The 25,003-nt window shown below is 37.6% G+C and overlaps 3 protein-coding genes across 4 annotated transcripts; all 3 read left to right on the forward strand.

The window, feature by feature from the left end:
- The first annotated feature begins 7,673 nt into the window (after positions 1–7,673).
- Positions 7,674–15,481, forward strand: LOC115959545. Of its 2 annotated transcripts, none has more exons than XM_031077981.1 (6): positions 7,674–7,776; positions 8,014–8,758; positions 11,232–12,859; positions 13,702–13,890; positions 14,011–14,188; positions 14,255–15,481. In XM_031077981.1, the coding sequence occupies exons 2-6, from the start codon at positions 8,062–8,064 to the stop codon at positions 15,193–15,195; spliced, it is 3,633 nt and encodes a 1,210-aa protein (XP_030933841.1). In that variant the 5' UTR covers positions 7,674–7,776; positions 8,014–8,061; the 3' UTR covers positions 15,196–15,481. The 2 variants fall into 2 exon arrangements, with proteins under 2 accessions (XP_030933841.1, XP_030933842.1); XM_031077982.1 differs by having other exon boundaries at positions 14,264–15,481.
- Positions 15,482–17,758: 2,277 nt separating this feature from the next.
- LOC115961131 lies at positions 17,759–18,452 on the forward strand. The gene is made up of 2 exons (XM_031080165.1): positions 17,759–18,330; positions 18,386–18,452. The coding sequence occupies exons 1-2, from the start codon at positions 17,759–17,761 to the stop codon at positions 18,450–18,452; spliced, it is 639 nt and encodes a 212-aa protein (XP_030936025.1).
- Positions 18,453–18,558: 106 nt separating this feature from the next.
- LOC115961133 lies at positions 18,559–19,053 on the forward strand. The gene has a single exon (XM_031080166.1). The coding sequence runs from the start codon at positions 18,559–18,561 to the stop codon at positions 19,051–19,053; it is 495 nt and encodes a 164-aa protein (XP_030936026.1).
- The last annotated feature ends 5,950 nt before the right edge of the window (positions 19,054–25,003 follow it).

Genomic DNA, 25,003 nt, shown 5'->3' on the forward strand with positions numbered 1-25,003 from the left:
TTCATTAGGGTGGGATTTATGAATACTTTCACTTCTTCTTTCACCAGTGTTCCTCGGTTAGCTTCTGTGCCTCCCCAATGGCAAGCCATGCTCTCAGATGAGGAAAAGATTAGCATCAGTGGAGCAGTAACGGAAGATGAAATTAAGGCAGCCTTATGGTCTTTGAAAGCCTTAAAAGCCCCAGGCCCAGATGGTCTTCATGCGGGCTTTTTCCAAAGATTCTGGCTCCTAGTGGGTAAATCAGTTGTGGATGAAGTGAAGAGGATTTTTGAAGAGAGAAGGGTGCCGGAATACCTGAACAAGACCCATGTTGCTCTCATCCCAAAAATTCAAGGTCTGGAGACCTTAGGGAACTATAGACCTATAAGTCTATGTAATACAGTCTACAAGATAGTCACAAAGATCTTAGTGGCTAGATTAAGACCTTTTCTTGACACTCTTGTCTCCCCTCTCCAAGCTGCGTTTGTTCCTGGAAGAAGGGGCATAGATAATGCTATCATAGCCCAAGAAGTTATTCATACCGTTAGCAAGAAGAGAGGTAATGAGGGTTATATGGTGTTGAAGATTGATTTGGAGAAGGCGTATGATAAATTGGAATGGAGCTTTATAAGAGACATGCTTTACAAAATTAATCTCCCTATGAATCTCATTGACATTATTATAAGCTGTGTCTCAACGGTATCTACCTCTATTTTGGTCAATGGGGATGCTCTTGACCCAATCTACCCCTTTAGAGGGATAAGGCAAGGGGATCCTCTATCCCCTTATCTTTTCATTCTCTGTATGGAATACCTTGGGCATTTAGTTGAGGAGAAATGTAGGGAGAATTTGTGGCAGCCAGTTAAAGTTTCTCAAAGCGGGCCGGCCTTCTCTCACTTGATCTTTGCAGATGACATTGTCTTTTTTGCTAAAGTGGACCTTACCAATTGTATAGCTATCAGAGATGTTTTAGATAGTTTTTGTAATTTGTCGGGTCAATCTGTGAGTGAAGCAAAATCTAGAGTTTACTTTTCGCCTAATGTTGACATTGACACTAGAGAATCTCTTAGTGACGTTCTTGGCTTTAGTTCCACTCCAAACATTGGTAAATATTTGGGGATTCCTTTGAAGGTTCCAGGAGACTCTTCCAATGATTTTAATTTCATTTTGGATAGAGTGAAGCAGAAACTTGCGGGTTGGAAGGCCAATTTATTGTCTTTAGCAGGGCGAAATGTGCTTATTCAAGCTTCCACAGCTGCTATCCCCTCCTATGTCATGCAATGTAATTTGTTGCCAAGGAGAATTTTGGATGGTATAGATAGAGTGAATCGCAATTTTCTTTGGGGTACAACAGAATCTTTGAGGAAGATACATTGGGTTGGGTGGCATAAGGTGACCAAACCTAAAGAAGATGGGGGTCTAGGATTGCAAACAGCTAGGGGAAGAAATATAGCCATGCTTGCCAAGCTTAATTGGAGGCTCAACACTGAAAGGGAGGCTCCTTGGGCCAAAGTCCTACAAGCAAAATACTGTAATAATAGGAGGTTAAATGCAGCCAATGCTGACAAGCTGCCTTGCTCTCGGATTTGGAAAGCAGTCAAGAAAGGAAGAGAAGTTTTTACTCAAGGGAGTATGTGGATAGCAGGAAGAGATAGCATGCTAAGCTTCTGGCATGGGAAGTGGATGAAACAAGGTCCTCTAAGGCACCTTATTCAGGGCCCCTTAACTAGAGGGGCTTCCAATTGGGCTGTCAAAGACATCATGGTGGACTCGGGAATTGATTGGAGTTGTGTGCCTTTTGTTTTTCCTCCATAAATTAAGCATGTTCTCCAAGCCACTCCGCTGTCACTAACAGGTAGAAGTGGTGATAAGCTTGTATGGGCTGCTAACCCGAAGGGTAGCTTTGATTTAAAGAGTGCATATAATCTTGCTATGGTTAGGGAGGAAGATGACCCTTTTACAGCGAGTTGGATTTGGAAAGCTCCTACTCTTCCTCGCATTAAATCCTTTCTATGGCAATGTATTCACAATAGCATTGCTGTCAAAGAATGTCTCACAAGAAGAGGAGTGGTAGAAGATGGTACTTGTCCCATTTGCAATAGGGAAGTTGAATCTATCTTGCATGCTTTAAGGGACTGCCCTTGGGTTCATCTGGTGTGGAGGCAGATTGGTGTTCAGTTGAGCAACCATGGGTTCTGGAATTCCATCCTGACAAATTGGTTAAACTTAAATGGTAGATTAAACATTAGCCAACTTGCTGGAAAACCCCCTTGGAAAATTCTTTTCCCTTTCGCTGTTTGGAGCATATGGAAGTATATGAATGATTTTGTCTTCAATAGGAAAATGCAGAATCTAAACTTGGTGGCTGATATCCATAATAAAGCAATGGAGTTTCTGCATTGTGTCTATCATCCGAGGGATCTGCCACGCCATATTATCAAGAGGGTGTGTTGGGAAAAACCACCACCTGGTTGGGCTAAGCTTAACACTGATGGGGCTGCTGTGGGAAGCTCGGGTCTAGCAGGGTGTGGGGGGCTGATAAGGGATGAAAATGGTGCTTGGGTTGCTGGTTTTTCCAGGAATATTGGGTCAACTACCAGCTTTGCAGCTGAACTGTGGGGCATTAGAGATGGACTTGCTCTTTGCTACAATTTGAACATTCACTCCATTATTGTTGAGCTTGATGCGAAGTCAATTGTTGATGTCTTTGGGAACCCAAACTGTGAGGGAAATGTTATATCGCCTATTCTGGATGATTGTAAGCAGTTAATGATGCAATTCCATCAAATTCAGTTTAAACACTGCTACCGGGAGGCTAATCGTTGTGCAGACATGTTGGCTAAGGTGGGGCTGGATCAGATTTCTTGCTTAGTGCATTTTGATTGCCCGCCTGAGATCATTAGGACTGTTTTAGATGAGGATTGTAATGGTGTCCTTGTTGACAGAATTTGTTCTGTCCTTGATGTAGTGTCTTAGCTTTAATGTATCGTCTGTTTTACCAAAAAAAAAAAAAAAACTTAGACACATACGACGGTTATCAATGGTTACTAATATTTTCTTTCTCCTGTGTTGCACTTGCTCCTCATACTTCGATGCCACTTGTCTTGCTTCCAGGCAATGTTCAAAACTTCAATAACCACTGCTATTCTTATGATCTACACATTTAATCTATGCTCATGCTTTGCACATGATGCGACCTGCACCACTTGTTATGCTGTTGGTGAGTGAAGAATTTCAAATATTTATAGCCAACAACTTTGAAACCAAATAATCTCCTTGTCAGGTTCAGCAATTGCAACTTATTCAGATTCTGTAATTGAAAATGCCATACTTTTTTTGTGTAATTGAGAGACCCAACTCACTGTTATACAACGCAAAATAAATACAAACTCAGTAGTACTGTTTCTTATACTGTCAATATCAAATTTGCTATAAGTCTGAGCCAATATAAAGCTACATATAGTTCCATATTTGCTCTTGAAACATAGTAACCGAGTTTGTGTTAACTTTCAAGTATCTTATTAAGGATCCACATTACTCCCAATATTACATGTGCTATGTTTCCATCCAGTACAAACCGTAACAAACATTAAGGCTGAAAATGCCATTTTTTGAAGCATATGGGACACTTTCCATGTAGGCAAGCCCCTCCTCTGTCTTGGCTAAATGCTCTCTCTTTAGTTTGAAGTGACATCAACGAGAATGAAGAGAAAAATAATTCTGTGCAATTATTTTTTTCTTTTTCCAAAATTAAAGGACAATATTAAGCAAGAAATTAAATAAAATAGATAGCTACACTTGTGTATTGAGTTGGCTCATTTTAAAAAAAATAATAAAATAAAAATTCAATGCTTGGCAGCTGGCTTGACTTTCGGCTTTTATTAGCTTGGAAACACCATCCCTTGGTCTTGCCGACGGAGCTATTGTTGGACCTGGGGGGGCCACTTTTAAAAAAAAAAAAATTTAGTATAAGTATAATATATTATTTTTAGCAATCTGTTTCAGTAAATTACACATTACCCCTTAACAATATTATTGATATTTTTAAATGCCATAAAAAAAAATTAGCCAAACAACAAAAATTAAGTCTAAACAACACCCAAAAGAAACACAAGAAAAAAAAAAAAAAATCAAAGCCAATCCTAATTAAATATCTACCTAGCCTAGGAGTAAGAAACACATAACTTACCTCACACATATAATAAAAGGGAAAAATGAAGGGGATTTCTAAGCCATTCAAAAAGAAGAAGGAAAACCTAACTAACTTACGGTTGAACACAAAGGAGAGGAATTTGACAGCTAACAAAAGCAAAGGTATCCTCTTATAGTACAGAGCACCTAAGCAAGAGAAGGGAGTCAGGGACGCTAGGAGCCTGGGTCGAAGAGACTCAAAGCAGAATAAACTAGAGTAGAAAGAAAGAGTTAAAGGGAGGTAAAAATCTAACTAATCCATCTTTGTCTTTAGCCCATAATTTATATTCTTTTATAAATGAAAAGTTGTCATCTAACAAACACAACACCACATGCAACAATCAACTCTTATTGCCATTGATGTTTTGTAATTTTTTTTTGGTAGTTTTGTCTTTAGCAATAGCCCGTGATGTTTTGTGATTTTTTTTTTTTTTTTTTTTGTAGTTTTGTCTTTAGTGTTTTTGTCTATTAGTTAGTTTCTCATAGACCTCACACATATAATATATTAAGACGGCGAGTTCATTTTCATAAATAATTGCATTGTAATATTTTAAAAAACAATAATTTTGTGTATTTTTCTTTGTTGATGGTTTATTAAATGAATGTTTATTTGGAGTTTCAATTTATTTTTTTAATTTTTTTAATTATTATTTTTTTACTTATGCCCCCTAATTCTAAGTTCTGGCTCTGTCTCGTCTTGGCTCTTCAGGAGTTCAATCTATACTGTTATTTGATCATATACTCAAGAAAAAAAAACAAACAATGAAATAAAAATAAGAAAATGTTATCTTTCCCCTTCAAATGGTCTCAAACACTTTAAAAAGTTGCACTTTATTGTTTAAAGGTTTAATTGTATTTGCTTTTTCAACAAAAATAAACTTTTTAGTTGTCTTTTCTTTTAATTCATGTGTTTAATGTATATAGATTATATATAACAAGCTTATCATCGATTGCTTTAGGCTCCCTCTTTGAAGCAAGTGATTTACACAAGAGAATTTTAATAATTTGATAACAAAATTAGTAAAATACGTGTTCTATAGAATCTATACTATATGTTACACGTATATATATATTTTACAAAATATCGTTTATCATATAAATAAAATACTTTTAAAAATACATGTTTTCTAATTTAAAGTGTAAAATATGTATTAAAAATTTTATGTATTACTCATACAAAAATACTTCAACTTAACTATATTTTAATACAGTTATCAACCATGCATTTTGTTAGGGTGTGTCATTATATATGAGAATAAAATTATCAAAATCAATATTTTTAGTCTCATGTTTTACAATTTATGTTAAAATTTTATTTGTTAAGTTTTTTCTACAATTTGAATGATTATATTTTAAATAAATAAACAATAAAATCTTTTTAAATTTACTATAGTAATATGTAACAACAGATAATTTTTTTTTTTTTTTTTACTAAGTAAGTGAATGAAGAAATATATTAAACATAATCTCTTTTTTTACTCTGTTACACACACCCATTGTCTACTTTATTTTGTTTCTTTTTTCTAAGTAAGTGATTGAAAGAATATATTAAAAACGATCTCCTTTGTTTACGTGTTACACACACTATTATCCTATTAAATTAAAATATAATAAAAGAAATAATTTAACTTATATAATTGTTTCTTAATATTAAATTTTCTTTTAAATCATAATATATCCGTATATTCTCCTATTTAAGTTTATTTTATTCTTGTCTTCTATGTCATATATTTAATGCATTTTTTAATAAAAAAAATTAAACTGAATGAAACTTATATGTATTTCATCTCGTATATAATAGAATCAGCTTAGGAAAGAGTGATTGTATTCAAGGGTTGTTTCGAGGAAACTAGCCTCCAAGGAAAGAAAATTGGGAATAGGAAGATTAGAGAGAAGATTAGGAAAGAATGAGACAAAGGAAATTGGTATTATTTCTGCTTAAACCTCTCATGCACCCTTCTCTACCTTATATATAGCTTAGTATAATACAATCTGGTAGTTACAATCAGTTAGACTCATCAGCCCATTCTTAGCTGGCACATACAGCTGGCATAGTAACTAACTTCCAATTAATATGCTCAACACTAACATATTGCACACACAGAAGCTCAATACACACACACACACTCTCACCACATACTTTTATCAAGTCAATACAACTCCTATTTGTATATTACTAATCATGTTTCAGACTAAACAAAAATAGTCAAACAATGTGATCTTATATAAATAATAAATACTCCATCTGTCTCAATTTGTTTGTCCTGTTTGAAAAGTCAAACTTTTTAAGAGAATATCATTTATTATCTTGTCTGCCTTATAAAAATGTATAAATTTACAAAACTACCTTTAAATAAATTTATCAGATTTTTTTCAAAAGAGTTATTCTTAATGAGGCAACTAAAAGGTGCCTCAATTAGATTGATTTTTTAAAATATTTGTTAGTTTTCTTTCAAATAGTTTTGAAAATAATGTAGGGGTATAATAGGAACATAAATAAATAAATAAATTTTATTTTTAGAAATAGGACAATATTTTGGGACATCCAAAAATGGAATAAATGATAAACAAACTGGGACAGAGGGAGTAAAATATTTTAAATTTATAGTTAAAATTTTTCCAATAGTTTAGGGGGTGGAAAAAGAATATTTTAAAAAGAATAGTTTAGGGATGAAAAGAAATATTTTTAAACTAAAGGACAAATTATGTAATATTTTCAATAATTTTTTTTTTTTGGGGAAAGTATTTTTTCAATAATTTAAGATAAAGAAGAAGAACCTTTTATCATTTATGGACTCAAGTCAAAATTCATGTCATGAAAATAGAATAAAGTTTAGCTACAAATTCGATTGTAGTCATTGGATACAACTCCCACTAAAAAATTAATATATATATGGTTGCAATTTTTGAAAATTTAATTGTTGAATTGCATATTTATTATATCCTTAAAAAGAATGTCAAATTTTGTGCCAATTGAATGTTAATTACTATTCGATTCATAAACTTATTTTTTATGCATAATTTTAGACTACGAAAATTTGAAATTTAAACATTTAATTGATAACATAGTTATTAATTTTTTATCTTTTATAAAAGCACATAGAATATAAGAAGAAAATGTAATTTAATGTAGAATTTTTCAAAATTCACATCCAATAAAAATTGAGATAGGATTTGTAACTTGCTATCGTCTTGCCGAGTAGGCAAAGATGTACTCTACGGAAAAATATATTGAGTAGAGTTGTAATTACCGACTATAACCTAGTTTGTAGCCAAACTTTATAGATGAAAATAATATAAATTTGTAGCCAAACTTTGTACATGAAAATAATGAAAATAATATTTTGACAAAAATTTTCTATATCTAAAGAACTTAGACATATGGCATTTAATTGGCTAAAAAGAAGTGTAGGGGCTATTAATAAATAAATAAAAAAGGTTCAGGGGCTTATTTGTAAATGAGATTAAAAAAAATAATCCTAAAGAGAACCAACAACCCGGAAGTGAATAACTGGACTCCGACCTTTTCATCAAAGGTGGAAACATAGACGACACCACACAACACGACACGACACGCCACTGCTCTTCTCAGTCTTCACTCTTCTGGTATGAATCTCTATAATCCTTTCAATTTTCAATTCTATTTCCATCAAAATCATCGTTATTCTTATTTAGATTTTCACTTTTTATCTCTAAGATGATCAATATACTTAATTTAATGTTCTTTGATTAATGTTGTTTTTGATCGTATATATCCATGAAGTTCAATTTTTTTCAGTATTAGTTTGATTTTTGCTTTGATATCCATTGGTTTTGATGTAAAAATTTCTGGGTTTTGATCAGTTTGACTCGATTATCTCTTGCAACCAAAAAACAAAGAAAATTTAAAAGATGATGGGTTATGGGTCTTATGGTTATGTATCTTCATCATCAACTTCAAATTTATCAGCTTTAGCTCCACCTTTTACTGTTGATCGGTCTGCTGTTCCAAAACCCATTTCAAATCCACTTGTGGATTTGAATGATTCCCCTTATGGTGTTCCCTTGAATCCTTCTCTGCACAATTGGCTCCCTTCCCACTATCCCAATTCTAGAACCGATTTCTTTTCCAACCACACTTCAGAATTTGATCCCTTTCCTTCATCTGATGCGTTTCGATACCCGGGCTTGGAGGAGATTAAGTCACCCAATACCCATTTGTCTCCAGTGAACCCTATTGCACCTGCTGCTTCTTCTGATGCATTCTTGTATGGTCAATGCTCGGATGGTGTCGCCACGAGTATTCTTGAAGCTAAACCATATTATCCCACATATGTCCCACCTGCAACTCAAGGCTCTAGTAGTCCTTTGGTGGCTCCTGATGATATTAGTTATGATTGGTTTTCGAGTTCCCATGCTCCAGCCTTAGATGGATCCTCTCACAATGATTACACTCAGTCCAGTTTGGATTATACTGCCCTTTGGGGTGACTCATGGAGTAGATTTGGAGACTGGGATCATGGTAAACAGGTGGAACTTGATGGGAGTTTCTGCTCAAAGGGGTCGAGTGTAGCTGGTTCATCCATTTACAAGAATTATATGAACCAAGGTATCTCTACTTTACCTTTAAATATAGATACTTTTTTTTATTAATTTTGGTTAGTATGAGTGTTAGTTATCTTTCCTGTGGGTGCTACGGAGTACCACTTTCAATCTTATTATGGTTCAATGTCATTGGTCAATTTGTTCTTCTTGAAATTTGTGTTATTCTGTGAAATTCAATTTTTGCACAGTTTTCTTAATTTTACTAATCTTTGTCTGTGGCACCTGTTTTCTATGTATCTCTGTAATTTTGATTTTTATGTATCACTTAGCTATCTTCTCATTGGCTGTGGCACCTGTTTTACATATCACCTTAGATGGGTAGTTTTGGACGACTCTGCTGGATCCTCTATGAACTCTTAAATTGATTTTTAAAAATCCAGACAATACATTGCTGTGTAAAATTCTCAATTTTGTCAATGCTATGATGCCCTCAACCTGAGATCTCTCTCTCCCCCCTTCATTCAAACCACAGTTTGTGTAATATCCTTCATCAATATTGCCCTTTATATCCCATTATCATGCAAACAAGGGGATTGCATGATACATGCCAGCTGGATAGTTTTGGGTGAGTCTGCTGGATCCTCTGAACTTTTAAATTGATTTGTAAAAATGCAGACAATACATGCCTGTGTAACATTCTCAATTTGGTGAACGCTAAGATAGAAAACCACTGATGCAGGGCATTTCAAGAGGCTATTTACATTTTTAGCCTTGACACAAACCAGTAGCAAGTAGCAACAGTAGCTAATTCAGCAGCCAGCCTAATCCTCTTGTAACTAATTAGTTTGTTAGATGATTGTTTAAGCCTTGGCCAATAGGATTTAGACACTTGTCAATCATCTAGAAGGCTGCCAAAGTCAATTGACTAGTATAAGTACAAGAATGTAAGCACTTTGTAAATCAGTTTTGTATGTGAATGGAAATAAGCCTTTGAGATCTTTTCTTGAGAACTTTGTGTTCTTTGCAGTGCTGCCTAACCACCTATCAATTAGTTCTAAGCAACTCACATTCCATCTAATTCTAAATCATATCACAGCCCATCACCTTCCCTGCATCAACCCCCTCAACCTGATCCCCCTCCCCCCCATCCTGTCCACAACCCCCACCCCCCCCCCCCAAAAAAACAAAAAAACAAAAATTTTGAAATACCCTTCATCAATATTTCCCATTATCTCAGGAGCAAGGGGAATGTGTGATACACACAATTGGCTTCCCATTTTATTTTGGGCATTAAGCTTTATAATTTTTCCTGATTGTGTAAAGAACATATGCAATGGGGGTCGGAATGGTAGCCATCTGTAGAAGGTTAAACTGAAAAGGAGATTGAGAGAGATTGCTTTGGGTAATCAAAGTATTTTTTGCTATATTCATTTATATTTTTAGCCTTCACTTCATCCTGTTTTATCATATAGGATGTCTTATACCCTTTTTCTCAACTTGCACTGGTGACATAGCACAAGGGGGAACAAACAAAATCTTATTTAAAACTTCTGGGCAGATCTGAGCAGTACATAGATTTTAAGGGTTAGTGATAGGGTTTGGTGGGAAGAGGGTTGGAAAGTAGTAAGAATAAGAGGGTTTCCAATGGAGGGAAGGAATAGTAAGATTTATGGATGAAACAAAGGGGAAAAATCAAAATTTGGGTTGCTGCGAACAGTGGTGTGAACAGAAACTGTGAACTCTTGGAAGATTGCATCACACAAACCAATAACTAGCTTCATGGCTTCTCTAAAAATCTGAAAACTTTATTATTCCCAATAGAAATCATTACAACTCTTTAAAATTTAAGATTAATACCTATTCCTACTTGAAATAAGGTTTTATTTTAAACTCCTGATAAGGCTTGGACTTGCACTCCCTGGGCTTTAATACTAAACCCAAACTAAATAATTGAACTCAAATTAAACCAAAATAAGACCGAATGGACTATTAGCACAGCCCATCCCAGAAATTATTACATTACAAAATAACCCTTGCAACTTAAAAATAAATAAAACAAAATAAAACTGACATTGACCTACTGCATGCATCAATTGGCCTCACTCAAACCCTTATGTCTCTATATGTATTTATTACCATTTGTTTATTGTTTAGAGAACTTTATGATACGAGAAGAAAAAAATTTTATTTTAATTCAGTCTTGTTGAATTTTAGAAGTCCATTGTATTTGTTATTGGTCAATTAGTTTTTTTAGGTCTTATTAGTTAATTAGGTTATTATTATTATTATTTAATTATTTAATTTCCTAGAGTTAAGATTATTCTGTAATTCATTAATTGGATGAGTTAAGGTTATTTTTGTAATTCATTAATTGGATTTTCCTATAGAAGTTAGAATCAATGAAGAATGGACATGAACATGGACACGGACACAAAGCATATTTCTCCTTGATTATTATGATTTTTTATAATGCACAGGAGCTGCTAATGCATCTAAGGGTTTGAACACATGAAAAAGCTTTTTTTTTTTTTTGATAGGTAACACACGTGAAGAATCTTCCCATATCATTGATATGTTAGGTTGGGAAAAGGATGGTAGGTGTGTAAGCATAGAGCAGTCAAATGATAAATCCTTCTCAGGATCAAAACCCAGAATCATGCCTGTTGATTATTCAAAATCATCTCTCTCAGATCGCACTTCAGTACTTCCAGAAAACCACCCTGAGGCACCATCCTATAAACTAGTCACAAATTCCAGGAACCGTCAAGTACCATACAGTGCTTCATATGAGAAAGACATGAGAGAGCATGATGCTAGTCTGAGTGGTAGTGCATCATTTGTGACATCTTCGCCTTCGCTTGTCATTAGACCTCCAGACGTTGTCACCACCATTTCTGCATCAAATAAAGGTCCATTAAAGGATGTGAATTTTAGGACGGATGCAGCTGATCCTGATCTTCATGGTAATAATCCTTCTTATGTGAATGAACTGCATCCCTTGTTAAGTTCTGAAGGCAAAGTTCGGTTTGATGCCAGCCAACTCAGAATTCATTTAGACAGAAATGATCCTGTTAGTGTGGAATCATTCTCGGCAAAAAACAAAGAGCTGTCAATGGACAAAAGCATTTCTGAGGATGCTTTGGATCAAATATTCAAAGCAAAATCTGGAGTTCAAATTTCTCATACAAGTTCAGATGGATTCAATTTGCCCCTTGAATTTACCCAAGCCGTCAATTCTGTTGAGAATTCTTCTGAGAGCTTAGATCATTATAACCCTGCTGTGGACTCACCATGCTGGAAAGGAGCACCAATTGGTTGTTTTTCACCATTTGAAGCTTCTAAGGCTGTCAGTTCTCAGTACCTGAAGACATTAGAATCATGCAATAATTCAGATTTTCAACTGCCTCAGTTTTTCCCTTTCAATATTGATGATGCTGTAAAACTCTCCTCACAAAATCCAATTGAGAAGACAGTGTACCATGAAATTGGGTCTCTGGAAAATAGTTTAGCAGCTTCTCCAAAGAAGCCTTCAGTTGCTAATTTAACATTTAGTGAATGCAGATCAGATGATGCTGCTAAAGCTGGATCCTTTTATTCTAAAGAAAGCTGTGGCTATGAGGTTCAACATTCTGATAAAGCTTTTGAACCTGGGAAAGATGATGCTTCACCCAGCCAGTCTACAGGTTATTTGGACTTAAAATCTTTACTCACAATGCAACATCTTGAAGAAAGTACTGTAACATCTGAAAAAAAGCACTCATCAGAGACTTGTGTTGTGGATGCTGGATCAAATAGAAACAATCCCTCAAGATCTGGAACTTCAAATGTGCCATTCCATGGCACTGAAGATTCTCTGTCTTCACTGGCTTCTGTTGAAGATGCTTCTGCTAAGCTTACCAAATTGCATAAGGCAGATTCAACTTCAAAAATAGATGTCCAGATGTTGGTTAATACGATTTATGACCTGTCTGAAACTCTTTTATTTCACTCTTCAAATGATTCAATTGAACTGAAGGAAGGAGACCATGAGGCTCTTAAAAATGTCATCCTTAATCTTCATCAATGTTTATTAAAGGGCACTGAACAAAAGCTTCCAACACCAGAATCACTGTTTCCTGAGCAAGGCACATCTCAATATCTTGAAGAGTTACCCAAGCTTCACAAGGTATGTTGTTTCTTCTGTTTGGATTGTTCTCCAATACCACCCCTCCCCCCCCAAAAAAAATACAGGAACACGTATAGCATAAAGAGATTTTACACTAAAAGTCTTGATGATCTTTTAGATATGGGAATCAATTTTGCAGCATGACGAGCTATTTATACGGGTCATAGACCTTGGATATAATATAAAGACAATTCATCTTTCTAAGGAGAACAGCTTTCTTCTCTTGAGGAAGTTTTGACTTTCCAGCCATCTGCATAATGATAATTTCTTGAAATGAGATGGATGCGTAATATGTATAAAGATGCAGCTCCCTGTTTACAGTAAAAGTCAAAATGATCTTTTAGATATGGGAATCAATTTTGCAGCATGATGGGCATTTTATATGGGTTGTAGACCCCAGATATATTATAAGAAAACTTATCTTTCTTAGGAGAAGAGCTTTCTTCTTTTGAGGAAGTTTTGACTTTCCAGCTATCTGCATAATGATAATTTCTTGAAATGAGATGAATGCGTAAGATGTAAAAGATGCAGCTCCCTTTTTATTCTAGCCGACTGAAAGGCTACAAACCCAGTATAATCTTTTTTTCACCAATTTAAACTTTATTAGTTTTATGTAGATTATGACAGTAATATGACTGTTTCTTTTGTAACAATGTACTCTTATTTATAGGGATTTGTGAAGTCTACCACCTTCTTTTCTAGATTGAATTTGTCAGTTGTTTTTGTCGTTTGTTGCTTTTCTTGCTTTTAAATTTAGTTCCATGATGCTGAGGTAAAGTAAATCAGCACAAGAATATTTTTGTAATATCTCAATTATGCTGTACGGATAATGTCTTCTTCAGGAAGTGAGTGGGGACAGGTCTAGGTTGGCAAAGGAGGCAGTGATCATTGCTCAGGATCAGCTTGACCATCAGTGTCTACATGAGGAAAAGCATCATCATATTGTGTCTGTTAATAAAAATGAGAAGGTATCAGATTCTGTTTGTGTGAAGGGTGATGCTAACATGGTGAAAGAAGATAATATGACCCAGGTATTTTTTTCTGTTTATTTTGTATATAAGAATAATAAATGTTAACCATTATTCTTCCCATGAAGAATGCAAAAGGAGGGGGAAAAAAGAAACTAAAATGCCATGGATCTTGATTGACAGGCTATTATGAAGGTTCTCAATGATAATTTTAAATATGAGGAAGATATGCAGCCAAAGAGCCTCTTGTATAAGAATTTATGGCTTGAGGCAGAAGCTGAATTATGTTCTGTTAACTATAAAGCTCGCTATAATCGCATGAAGATTGAAATGGAGAAATCCGAGTTGGACAAGACAAAAGGTTAGAATTTCTATCTAAAACCACTGGTTCTGTCATTATTGCTTAACCTAATTTCTTCTGCTTCAGATGTGTCAGAAAATACTATGAATGTGGAGAAAGAACTAAGATCCAAGGTTTCTCATGAAATGAACACTGTTGACAAATTGGCACCTGAGGCTAGGGGTGGCCTTTCCCCTGTTATTTCCATCCAGGATACCCCTTCCATCCCAGATGTTATGTGCAGATATAGTATTCTAAAAGACCGGATCGACCACTCGAATTCTGCTACAGATGTGGAGGGACCATCAAGCTCAAAAGTGTATACTGATCTGAACAAGGCTGACCAGTTGGCATCTGAAACAGCTGAAGAAAAGTCTCTGACCCAAGATATTTCCATTCAGAATTCTCCCATCATTGACACCACCTGCCATGCAGACAGTGTTATGGCTAGATTTCACATTCTAAAATGCCGGGTTGAGAATTCAGATTCTGTAACATCTACAGATGTAGAGGCTCCATCAAGCATAGATGTCATTCCTGATCTGATCAATGTTGACAAATTGGTGCATGAAGCAACTGAAGTGAAGGGTAGCCTGATCCCAGATGTTTCCACCCAGAATTCTCCTGTTTCAACCCTAAGCCACCACACAGAAGATGTTGAGTCTTCTGTCATGGCCAGATTCCATGTCCTTAAACACCGGATTGACAATGTGAATTCCATGGATGTGAAAAGGCAAGAATTTCCAGAGGTCTTCCATTTTGGATTTGCTGGTGAGAGTAAGCATAGGCCAATTATTAGAGACAAATCAGAGGATGGAAGTGTGGATGTAACACTGGCACCTGTCTTGCAGCACCACTCTGCCGACAGTTCTGAAGGCAGTTTAACTGTGAAGGAGTTCTATCTGTGTAAGGATGACCCAGTGATACAACCTTGTCAGTCCAACAGGCTTGGCGACCCACTTCCAGCAGGTTGGTTTGACACTACATCAGATTGGGAACATGTAATGAAGGAGGATTTTGAGGAGTAGAACTGTCAAGACCTGAATGTCCCTTGGGTAAATGGCTCTATATCCTCTGAAAGACATTTATATGCTGTTTCTGGTAAAGAAACATGGCAGTTACTTGTATTATAAAGAGTATATGACTGCTCTCTGAACTTGTAAAAAGCTCATAAACGTGTCTGGATTTTCAAAACCTGTGTTTTTTTCTTTTTATTTTTTAGCTATTTGTCTAGCAACTTGTATAGCTTTCTGTTTCTGTGTTCTGCATATATTTTGGTACTTTTTGATCTATCTGAAGTGGCTTAGGTCTAAATTCCTTGGAGCAATATTATGGTCTAGCTTCAGCAGCCAAAGATAAGAGTTACCTAGCTGGAACAAAAGAGATATAAAAATATTTATATATGATCCACATAAAAAGTGAAATAGATCTCCATGAGTCTAGTTAAAATTATGTTTCAACATTTAGTTTACTCCTATATTTTACTTCCTTTGTTTCTTTCTTACAATATGTGGGTGTAAAAGAGATATGAAACTATGTTCTCTTTATTTATTGGGAGAATTAGGCATAAGATATTTGGTTGTAATCTTAAAGGATAAATCAAGGCGAGCAGTACCTCCATCACTCTGTTGTGAACTAGTTTTATTTTTTGTTTATCTTATATTAGAGATGAACTGGTTCTGTGGTTTAACAAATATTGACTTACGAAGGGTAAACATCTATTACTCATCAATTGATCGCAATTATTAGATTTTGAACTGATTTTTTTTTTTTTTAGCTTATATTAGAACTAAACTAATTATGTAATTTATAAACACAAGTCGCAAATCCTAATTATTTTATAACAATATAATGTAAAATTTGTAGGTTAAATGGTGCATGTGTTATTTTTTTTATTTTTATAAGTTTTATGTAATGAAATAAATAATATATTTTATATTCAACAATAATGCATAGTGATATATATATATATATATATATATATATATATATATAAATTATATATAATGAAAAATGTAATTTAATAAAGATATTTAACTTAATTATAACATTATTTTATATAAATGGAGAAGAGGTTTTTAAAATGCCTTTTTTAATATATCGTAATCAATTGACTTATTTGAACATATCCAAGAACATTTAAAAAAAAAGTACACTCTCATTCCATGAAATACATGTGTGGGGGCCAATTAATTAGGAAATATTGTTAAAAGCAGTATTAACTGCGCCTTTGGCCCTGTCCGATGATGTTAGACCATCCGAGGAGGCTCAAATAAGGCTATAAGGGGGAATAAAGTTAAGAGAGGAATAGAGACAATGTGAGATGGGTACAATAAGCGTCTGAGGACAAAAATCTTCTAGGCAACGTATGTTCGAAGTAAATCTGAGTACCATACCATCATAAACTTACTTCAGAGTTACACCATAACTAAGGATTGGACATTGGACCAAGGATAAGGAAAGAAAGGTAAACAAATATCTTCAAAAGCTGCTATCTCCACATTAAATGCCTTTCAACCAACTCTCTGACCGCATTAATGTGGAAATGATGCATAAACAGTGATCAAGCAGTCTTACAGCTACTGGTTGATGGTTCTAAGAGGTGTTGAATGGGACAGGAAGGAGTCCCCCAAATCTAACCTACACGTGTGTGGTAAGGATGATACCAAGATTGCAATATATAACTCGGAAGAATGCACTGAAAGGGGGGGGGGGATGATATATACAATTTAGGTCTTGAAGAAAACCATATGAAACAAAGAGCTTAGTTTGTTCCGAGGATAAATTTGATAATCATATTTGTGTCAAACCATCTTGAATCATTAAGTCTGATCGTCTTTCTTTTGGATAAATTTAGTTCTTCTATCCATGCTCTACAAATTTATTGTTTGGGCCATTAGAGTTTGAGCTCAATCCGGTTTTGGGATCAATACAATTTCAGTCCTTACAATTGGCGCCGTCTGTGGGAAGAGCTTGATCTAAACCAAAGGAAATTCGGTTACAACATTCACGATGGAGGAAGCAGGTCCACACCAGGTAGCAGTGGAGCCACACTAGATAGAATCAGGCCCACTCCAAGCAGAATCAAGGGGTTCCCAGCATGGTAATCCGCACCGGAGCCTCGAACGGAGAGAGGGCCATGAGAGAAGTGTATGCACGACTCATACCAGCAAAAGCCAGTCTCGAGGGAAGAGTCATGTCCCCCATGCAAAGAATGACAGAGACATGCAACGTGAAATTGACGAATTGAAAAGAGAGTTGTGTCACTCACGACGAAGATGTTCCCCACCCAGCTCTGTGCCTTCCTCCGAAGAGACAGATGGTGCTAGTTATAGACGAAGATCTAGAACTCCGCCCAGTGAGACTTTTTCCTATGAAGAGGAGTATCACCATTGACGTAGGTACAAAAGTCCGCCTCGCAGAGGCTTGGGGAATAACGCCATGAACAAAGCATTAAGCCAAGTTTCCAAATCACCCTTCACAAGTAATATAGAGGATGCAAATCTTCCTCGGTGATTTCATCAGCCTACATTCACCTTGTACAATGGTCGGACAAACCCAGTAGAACACGTTAGTCATTTTAGCCAAAGGATGGCTATCTACTCCAGAAATGAAGCTTTGATGTGTAAGGTCTTTCCATCAAGTTTGGGCTCAGTGGCGATGAGATGGTTCAACGGTTTAAGGGCTAATTCTATTGATTCCTTTAAGAAACTTACCCGGGCTTTTGGCGCTCGCTTTATTACCTGCAGCAGGGTTCCTTGGCCTTTGGGGTCTTTGTTGTCTATGTCCATGCGAGAGGGTGAGACTCTTAAGACATATTCGGATAGATACTGGGAAATGTTTAATGAGATAGAGGGAGAGCATAACGATATGGCTATAAGAACTTTCAAGGCCGGTCTTCCAGCCGAGCGTGATTTGAGGAAATCTTTAACTGGTAAACCTGTCACTAATGTACAGCAATTGATGGATCAAATTGATAAGTACAGAAGAGTAGAAGAAGACCAAATACAGGGAAAAGGAAAGGCTAAGGTAATCCCTCAGGAGATGAGGGATTTTAGGTCGGACCGATACAACAGTAACCGGCCTCAAAAAGACTATATTGGCAGTCGGGTTCTGCCAACACGCAAGCGGTTAATGCCATGTTTCGGGAGTCGGTACAACAGGTGCTGGAGAAGATTAAGAATGAACCATTTTTTAAATGGCCCAACAAGATGGCAGGAGAGCCTACGAGACGCAACCAGAATCTTTACTGCCACTATCATCAAGACCATGGACACACGACTGATGATTGTAGGAATTTATGGGACCATTTGGAGCAACTAGTCCGAGAAGGGAAGTTGAAGCAACTCTTGCACCACTCTAGTGGTCGGGTAGGCCAAGCAGGCTCGAAGATGCGGGGAGATGCTTCTTCAAGACTCCCTCTTGGCACAATAAACGTTATTTTTGCTGCCCTGGGGAGAACTGGCTCTCGTCCTTCCAAGATACTGTCAGTATCCCGATCTCCAACCGAGGAGTGTAGCTTAACGTCTAAAAGACCCAGGATGGACATCCCGTTGGTTTTGGGTTTTTCAGATGAAGACAAAGTAGGAACCATACAGCCACATAATGATGCTCTAGTGGTCACATTGATCGGCGGGTACGATGTGAGAAGGGTAATGGTTGACCAGGGTAGCGCTGCTGATATAATGTACCCTAACTTATACAAGGGGATAGGTTTGAAGCCTGAGCACTTGACAACTTACAGTTCACCTTTGGTGGGTTTTGAGGGAAGAATGGTCATCCCAAAAGGTCAAATAAGGCTACCTGTGCAGGCCAGTACGGATGTGGTGGAGGTGGACTTTATTGTCGTAGATGTTTTCTCTCCATACACGGCTATTATGGGCTGACCTTGGCTCCATACCCTAAGGGCAGTCTCCTCTACCTTACACCAGAAGGTAAAATACCCATCCAGAGGCCAAGTTTTGGAGATAGTAGGAAGTCAGGCTGCAGCCCAGCAATGTCTGGTAGCGGCTATCCAACATCGGCCAGAGGCGGAGACCTCGACAACCGCCAATAATGGTTTATAGCAATTAAAAGCCCCAGCATTACCCTTAAATGGACTGGTCGATGAGGCAAAATGCGAAGATCTGGAAAGGGTAATTGTTGCTGATGATCCTGAGAAATTCTTCCAGGTTGGGGCTAAACTGCCTTCGCGAGAGAAGGAGCAGTTGGTAGAATTCCTCAGAGAAAATGTCGATGTGTTCGCCTGGAGTCCATACGAAGCCTCGGGTATAGATTTGAACTTCATCTATCATCAACCAATGTGAACCCTGCCATTGTTCCGAAGAGACAGCCACCTCAGCGACCATCAAAGGAGCACGCTGAAGCCGTTAGGAGTGAGGTGGCCAAGTTCAAGTAGGTCGGGGCTATCAAGGAGGTTTTTTATCCTCAATGGTTAGCCAACACGGTGGTGGTGAAGAAGAAGACTGGGAAGTGGCGAGTGTGCATGGACTTCACGGACCTTAATAAGGTTTGTCCCAAGGATCCTTTTCCTATGCCGAAAATAGACCAGTTGGTGGATGCAACAGTTGGTCATCCTCGGATGAGTTTTTTAGATGCCTTTCAAGGATATCACCAAATACCGCTAGCATTGGACGATTAAGAGAAGACAGCTTTTGTCACCCCCATTGGAAACTATCATTATAAAGTGATGCCCTTTGGTTTGAAAAATGCGGGGTCTACCTATCAACGGATGATGACTAAAATGTTCGAACTGCAACTAGGCAGAAACATTGAAGTCTATATCAATGATATGGTTGTGAAGAGTAAAGTGGTGTCCGAGCATGTGGAGGATCTTACGAGTATTTTTGGAATCCTGAGAGAGCATAGGCTACGTCTGAATGCCTCAAAGTGTTCATTTGGCGTAGGTTCTAGAAAGTTCTTAGGGTACATGGTGACTTATAGGGGAATTGAGGTGAACCTAGACCAAATTAAGGCCATTAGCGATTTACAAGCACCTCGGAGTCCAAAAGAGGTGCAAAAACTGACAGGAATGACTGTTGCTTTGAACCGATTTATCTCCAGGTCAGCTAATAGGTACAGGCCCTTCTTCCGTTTACTGCATAAATGGAAAGGATTTGAGAGGACCGAGGAATGCGCTGTAGCATTTCAGCAGCTGAAAGAGTATCTATCTCGGTCGCCTATTATGTCCAGCCCTGAGGTGGACGAAGTCCTGTTTGCCTACCTGGCGGTTGCCTCTCATGCAGTTAGTTTTGTCTTAATACGAGAGGACAATGGCGTTCAAAGGCCAGTTTATTACGTAAGTAAGTCACTCCATGAGGCCAAGGTGTGATACTTATCGCTAGAAAAGGCCATCTTGGCAGTAGTCCATGCAACTCGCAAGCTCCCGCATTACTTTCAGGCGCACACCGTAGTAGTCCTAACTCAGCTACCACTCAAGTCCATACTTAGAAGCGCAAATTATATGGGGAGGATTGCTAAGTGGGGCACAATTTTAGGGGCTTTCGACATCAAATACATGCCCTACACCTCCGTGAAAGGCCAGGTCCTCCTGATTTAGTAGCCGAGTTCGCCGAGCTCCCAAAAGAAGCTGAGATGAAGCAACATGACATGGATGAAAAGTCGGTTGGCCTGATTTCCACATAGAGCATCTCATCCTGGAAAGTATATGTGGATGGCACAGCAAATCAACAGGGAGCAAGAGTGGGGCTAGTTCTGGTATCTCCCGAAAAGATCATCATTGAGAAGTCCTTGAGGCTAGAATTCTCAGCCACGAACAACGAAGCAGAGTATGAAGCTTTGTTGATGGGAATGAGTATGGTCCATAAAATGGGCGGGAAGGTAGTGGAAGTATTCTCAGATTCAAGGTTGATAGTCGACCAGGTGAAGGGGGAACTGGAAGCCCGAGATGCAAGAATGCAGGAATATTTGAGTTAAGTTAGGTGTGTGCAAACGAGATTTGAATCTTTTGATTTGTCACATATTCCCCGAGGTAAAAATACCCATACTGATTCCTTGGCAACCTTTGCCACCTCTTCAGCACGGAATTTGCCTCGGGTGATATCGTTGAGGATTTATGCACCCCTACCCCAGCAGGGAAGGACGAGCTTCAGGTTCATCAAGTCAACCTAGCATCGAGCTGGATGGACCCCATACTGAAATTCCTCAAAAGTGACATCTTGCCTGAAGATAAAATAGAAGCCGAGAAAATACGGAGGAAAGCTCCTCGGTTTTGGTTATCCGAGGACAAAAAATTGTACAAACGCTCTTTTTCTGGGCCGTATCTGCTTTGTATACACCCCGAGATGTTAGAGTTACTTCTAGAGGAACTGCATGAAGGAATTTGTGGAAGTCACACGGGGGGAAGGTCCCTATCTCATAGGGCTATTACTCAAGGATACTGGTGGCCAAATATGCAGAAGGAAGCGCAGAAGTATGTTAGAAAGTGTGACCAGTGTCAAAAATTCGCTCCTAACATCCATCAACTTGGAGGAATTCGTAACCCCCTTTCCAGCCCGTGGCCTTTTGCTCAGTGGGGTTTAGACATTGTAGACCTTTTTCCTAAAGCATTAGGAGACAAAAAATATCTGCTGGTCGGCACGGATTATTTCACTAAGTGAGTCGAGACTGAACCTTTAGCTAACATCAGAGACGTAGATGTTAAGAGGTTTATTTGGAAGAATATCGTAACGCGGTTTGGAACTCCACACACCCTTATCTCAGATAATGGCCTTCAATTTGATAGTAAAGCCTTTAGGCAATACTGTTCAGACTTAGGGATAAAGAATAGATACTCCACTCCAGCCTATCCTCAAGGGAATGGGCAGGCTGAGGCCATCAACAAAGTTATAGTCAATGGACTTAAAAAGAGGTTGGATGATATGAAAGGAAAATGGGTGGAGGAATTGCCACATGTTCTTTGGATGTATTGAACAACACCTCGACGCTCAACAGGAGAGACCCCTTTCTCAATGGCATATGGAGCTGAGGCCGTCATCCCTCTAGAAATTGGTTTCCCAACGTTAAGGACGAGTACATTTACCTCGGACGGCAATGATGGGCTATTAGAAAAAGGTTTGGACTTGATCGAAGAGTGAAGGGAAAATGCAATGGTCCAATTGGCTTATTACCAGCATAAACTCAAGTAAGGCTATGATACTAATGTAAAGCTGAGGCCGTTAGTTGTAGGAGATCTGGTGCTAAGGAAAGTTCTAGGAACCACCAAGAATCCTGCTTGGGGAAAATTGGGGCCTAATTGGGAAGGGCCTTATCGGATTACTTTAGTAGCCGGAATAGGAGCCTATTATCTAGAAGACCTAGATGAAAAAACTGTACTCCATCCTTGGAATGTAAACAATCTCAAGAGGTATTATTATTAATAAAAATAATCTAGTTTGGGTTTCGTTTAATTTATGCCAATCATACATCATGTGTTCCCATATCCATTGAAGTATTAAACAGAAATTAAGTTATGTCAGGCTCCTCAGACCACAAACTTAGTGGAAATTAATATTCTATGATATTTATTAAAGTATTAAACAAAAACTAAGTTATGTCAGGCTCTTCGGACCACAAACTTAGTGGAAATTAATACCCTATGATATCCATTGAAGTATTAAACAGAAACTAAGTTATGTCAGGCTCCTCGGACCACAAACTTAGTGGAAATTAATGCCCTATGACATCTATTGAAATATTAAACAGAAACTAAGTTATGTCAGGTTCCTCGGACCACAAACTTAGTGGAAATTATTACCCTATGACATTTATTGAAGTATTAAACAGAAACTAAGTTATGTCAGGTTCCTCCGACCATAAATTTAGTGGAAATTAATACCCTATGACATCTATTGAAGTATTAAGCATAAACTAAGTTATGTCAGGCTCCTCGGACCACAAACTTAGTGGAAATTAATACCCTATGACATCTATTGAAGTATTAACCATAAACTAAGTTATGTCAGGCTCCTCAGACCACAAACTTAGTGGAAATTAATACCCTATGATATCCATTGAAGAAACAGAAACTAAGTTATGTCAGGTTCCTCCGACCATAAACTTAGTGGAAATTAATACCCTATGACATCTATTGAAGTATTAAGCATAAACTAAGTTATGTCAGGCTCCTCGGACCACAAACTTAGTGGAAATTAATACCCTATGACATCTATTGAAGTATTAAACATAAACTAAGTTATGTCAGGCTCCTCGGATCACAAACTTAGTGGAAATTAATACCCTATGATATCCATTGAAGTATTAAACATAAACTAAGTTATGTCAGGTTCCTCAGACCACAAACTTAGTAGAAATTAATACCCTATAACATCTATTGAAGTATTAAACAGAAACTAAGTTATGTCAGGCTCCTCGAACCACAAACTTAGTGGAAATTAATACCCTATGACATCTATTGAAGTATTAAACAGAAACTAAGTTATGTCAGGCTCCTCAGACCACAAACTTAGTGGAAATTAATACCCTATAACATTTATTAAGGTGTAATGCAGCCTCTTGTTATTAAAATGCTAGTGCCATATGAACTTGGGCATTTCAAATAATAAACCCTCAAGTACCGTCCTTGGATCACAGGGCTCTTAATTACCTATTGAAGATATAAATTCCAATAGGCTTGGGGCCATCATTTAATATATAATTGAAGTACTTTAGATCTAACTTTATCCAACTTATGAACACTTCCTTAAGTTTCAGTTTAGTAGAATGGATATATACATATACGAAATGTATCTATACGGTGTCATAGTCTTAATGGTTATCATCCATTTTGGCTGCCAACTGTTAATATGTGTAAGTTATATTTTTTCTCTTGTATAAACAAAGGACAATCAAGACGAAACCACTCAAACTAAAATGAGTAAACGAACAACACAAAAATGAGATAAATAGCAACTCAAACGAATTTCAAAAAAGTAAAAATGCATACTTCGTTAAGATATGTCTAAAGAAACAACAACAACAACAAACAAACAAATGGAAAGAAAACCCCTTACAAAAGTTCTAATTAAATTATGGAATAAGGCCTATTTTTTCAGCTTAATTTGAAGCTTGGAAGTTTAGTTGGCCAGTTTGTCTGCCTCCGAGGTAGATATTCCCTCTTTGTCCTTAGCAGCTCCCTCAGCTGGCATAACTGTAGAAGCCAAATCTTGCTGAAAGCCTTGGGAAGCTACCTCTGCCTCTGGAACGGCTGGAGCTTTATCCAAGGGTGCTTCTTGGGAAGCACTGGTCTCTTTGGCTAGTTCTTGTTGGCTAGGAGGAGGAGGATCCTGAAGTGATACTTCTGGAGTTGGATCAGTAGTTATGGAAGTCATTTCGGCTTGAGTCGAAGGAGGAACCGAGACTCGGATTGCAGGAGGGTAGAACACATTCTCTGCCTTCCTCAACTCAGATGAAGCCTCAACCCCAGCTCGGTTAAGGGCTTCATCCCAAGTTTGGGAGCAGTAAATGCGGCACACCACTGGGACATCTACCCTAAGGGTTTCCTCAGTCTCAGCTATCCTGAGGTCATAACCTTTCTGTTCGGCCACGTTCGTTGCCTGCTCGGCCTCAACCTTTGCCTTCTCAGCCTCCTCCCTGGATTTCTCAACTTGATCCTTTAACCTTTGAGCTTCCTCCAGCTGCTTTTTAAGGGCTTCCATTTGCTCCTTGGCAGCCTTCAACTCTTCATTTGCTTCGCATAGGCGCTTCCTCTGATCCTCGGCTTGCCTTTGTGCACCTTCCAAGGCCGAGTCAGCGCTGCGGCGAGCTTGCTCCTTAGCAGTTAGTTTTTTCCTCGCCTCCGCCAGGTTGTGCTTTGATATGGTCAAAGTCTGTATGGCG

This window comes from Quercus lobata, chromosome 9, assembly GCF_001633185.2.
Source record: "Quercus lobata isolate SW786 chromosome 9, ValleyOak3.0 Primary Assembly, whole genome shotgun sequence".
In the NCBI taxonomy this organism is placed as follows: Eukaryota; Viridiplantae; Streptophyta; class Magnoliopsida; order Fagales; family Fagaceae; genus Quercus; species Quercus lobata.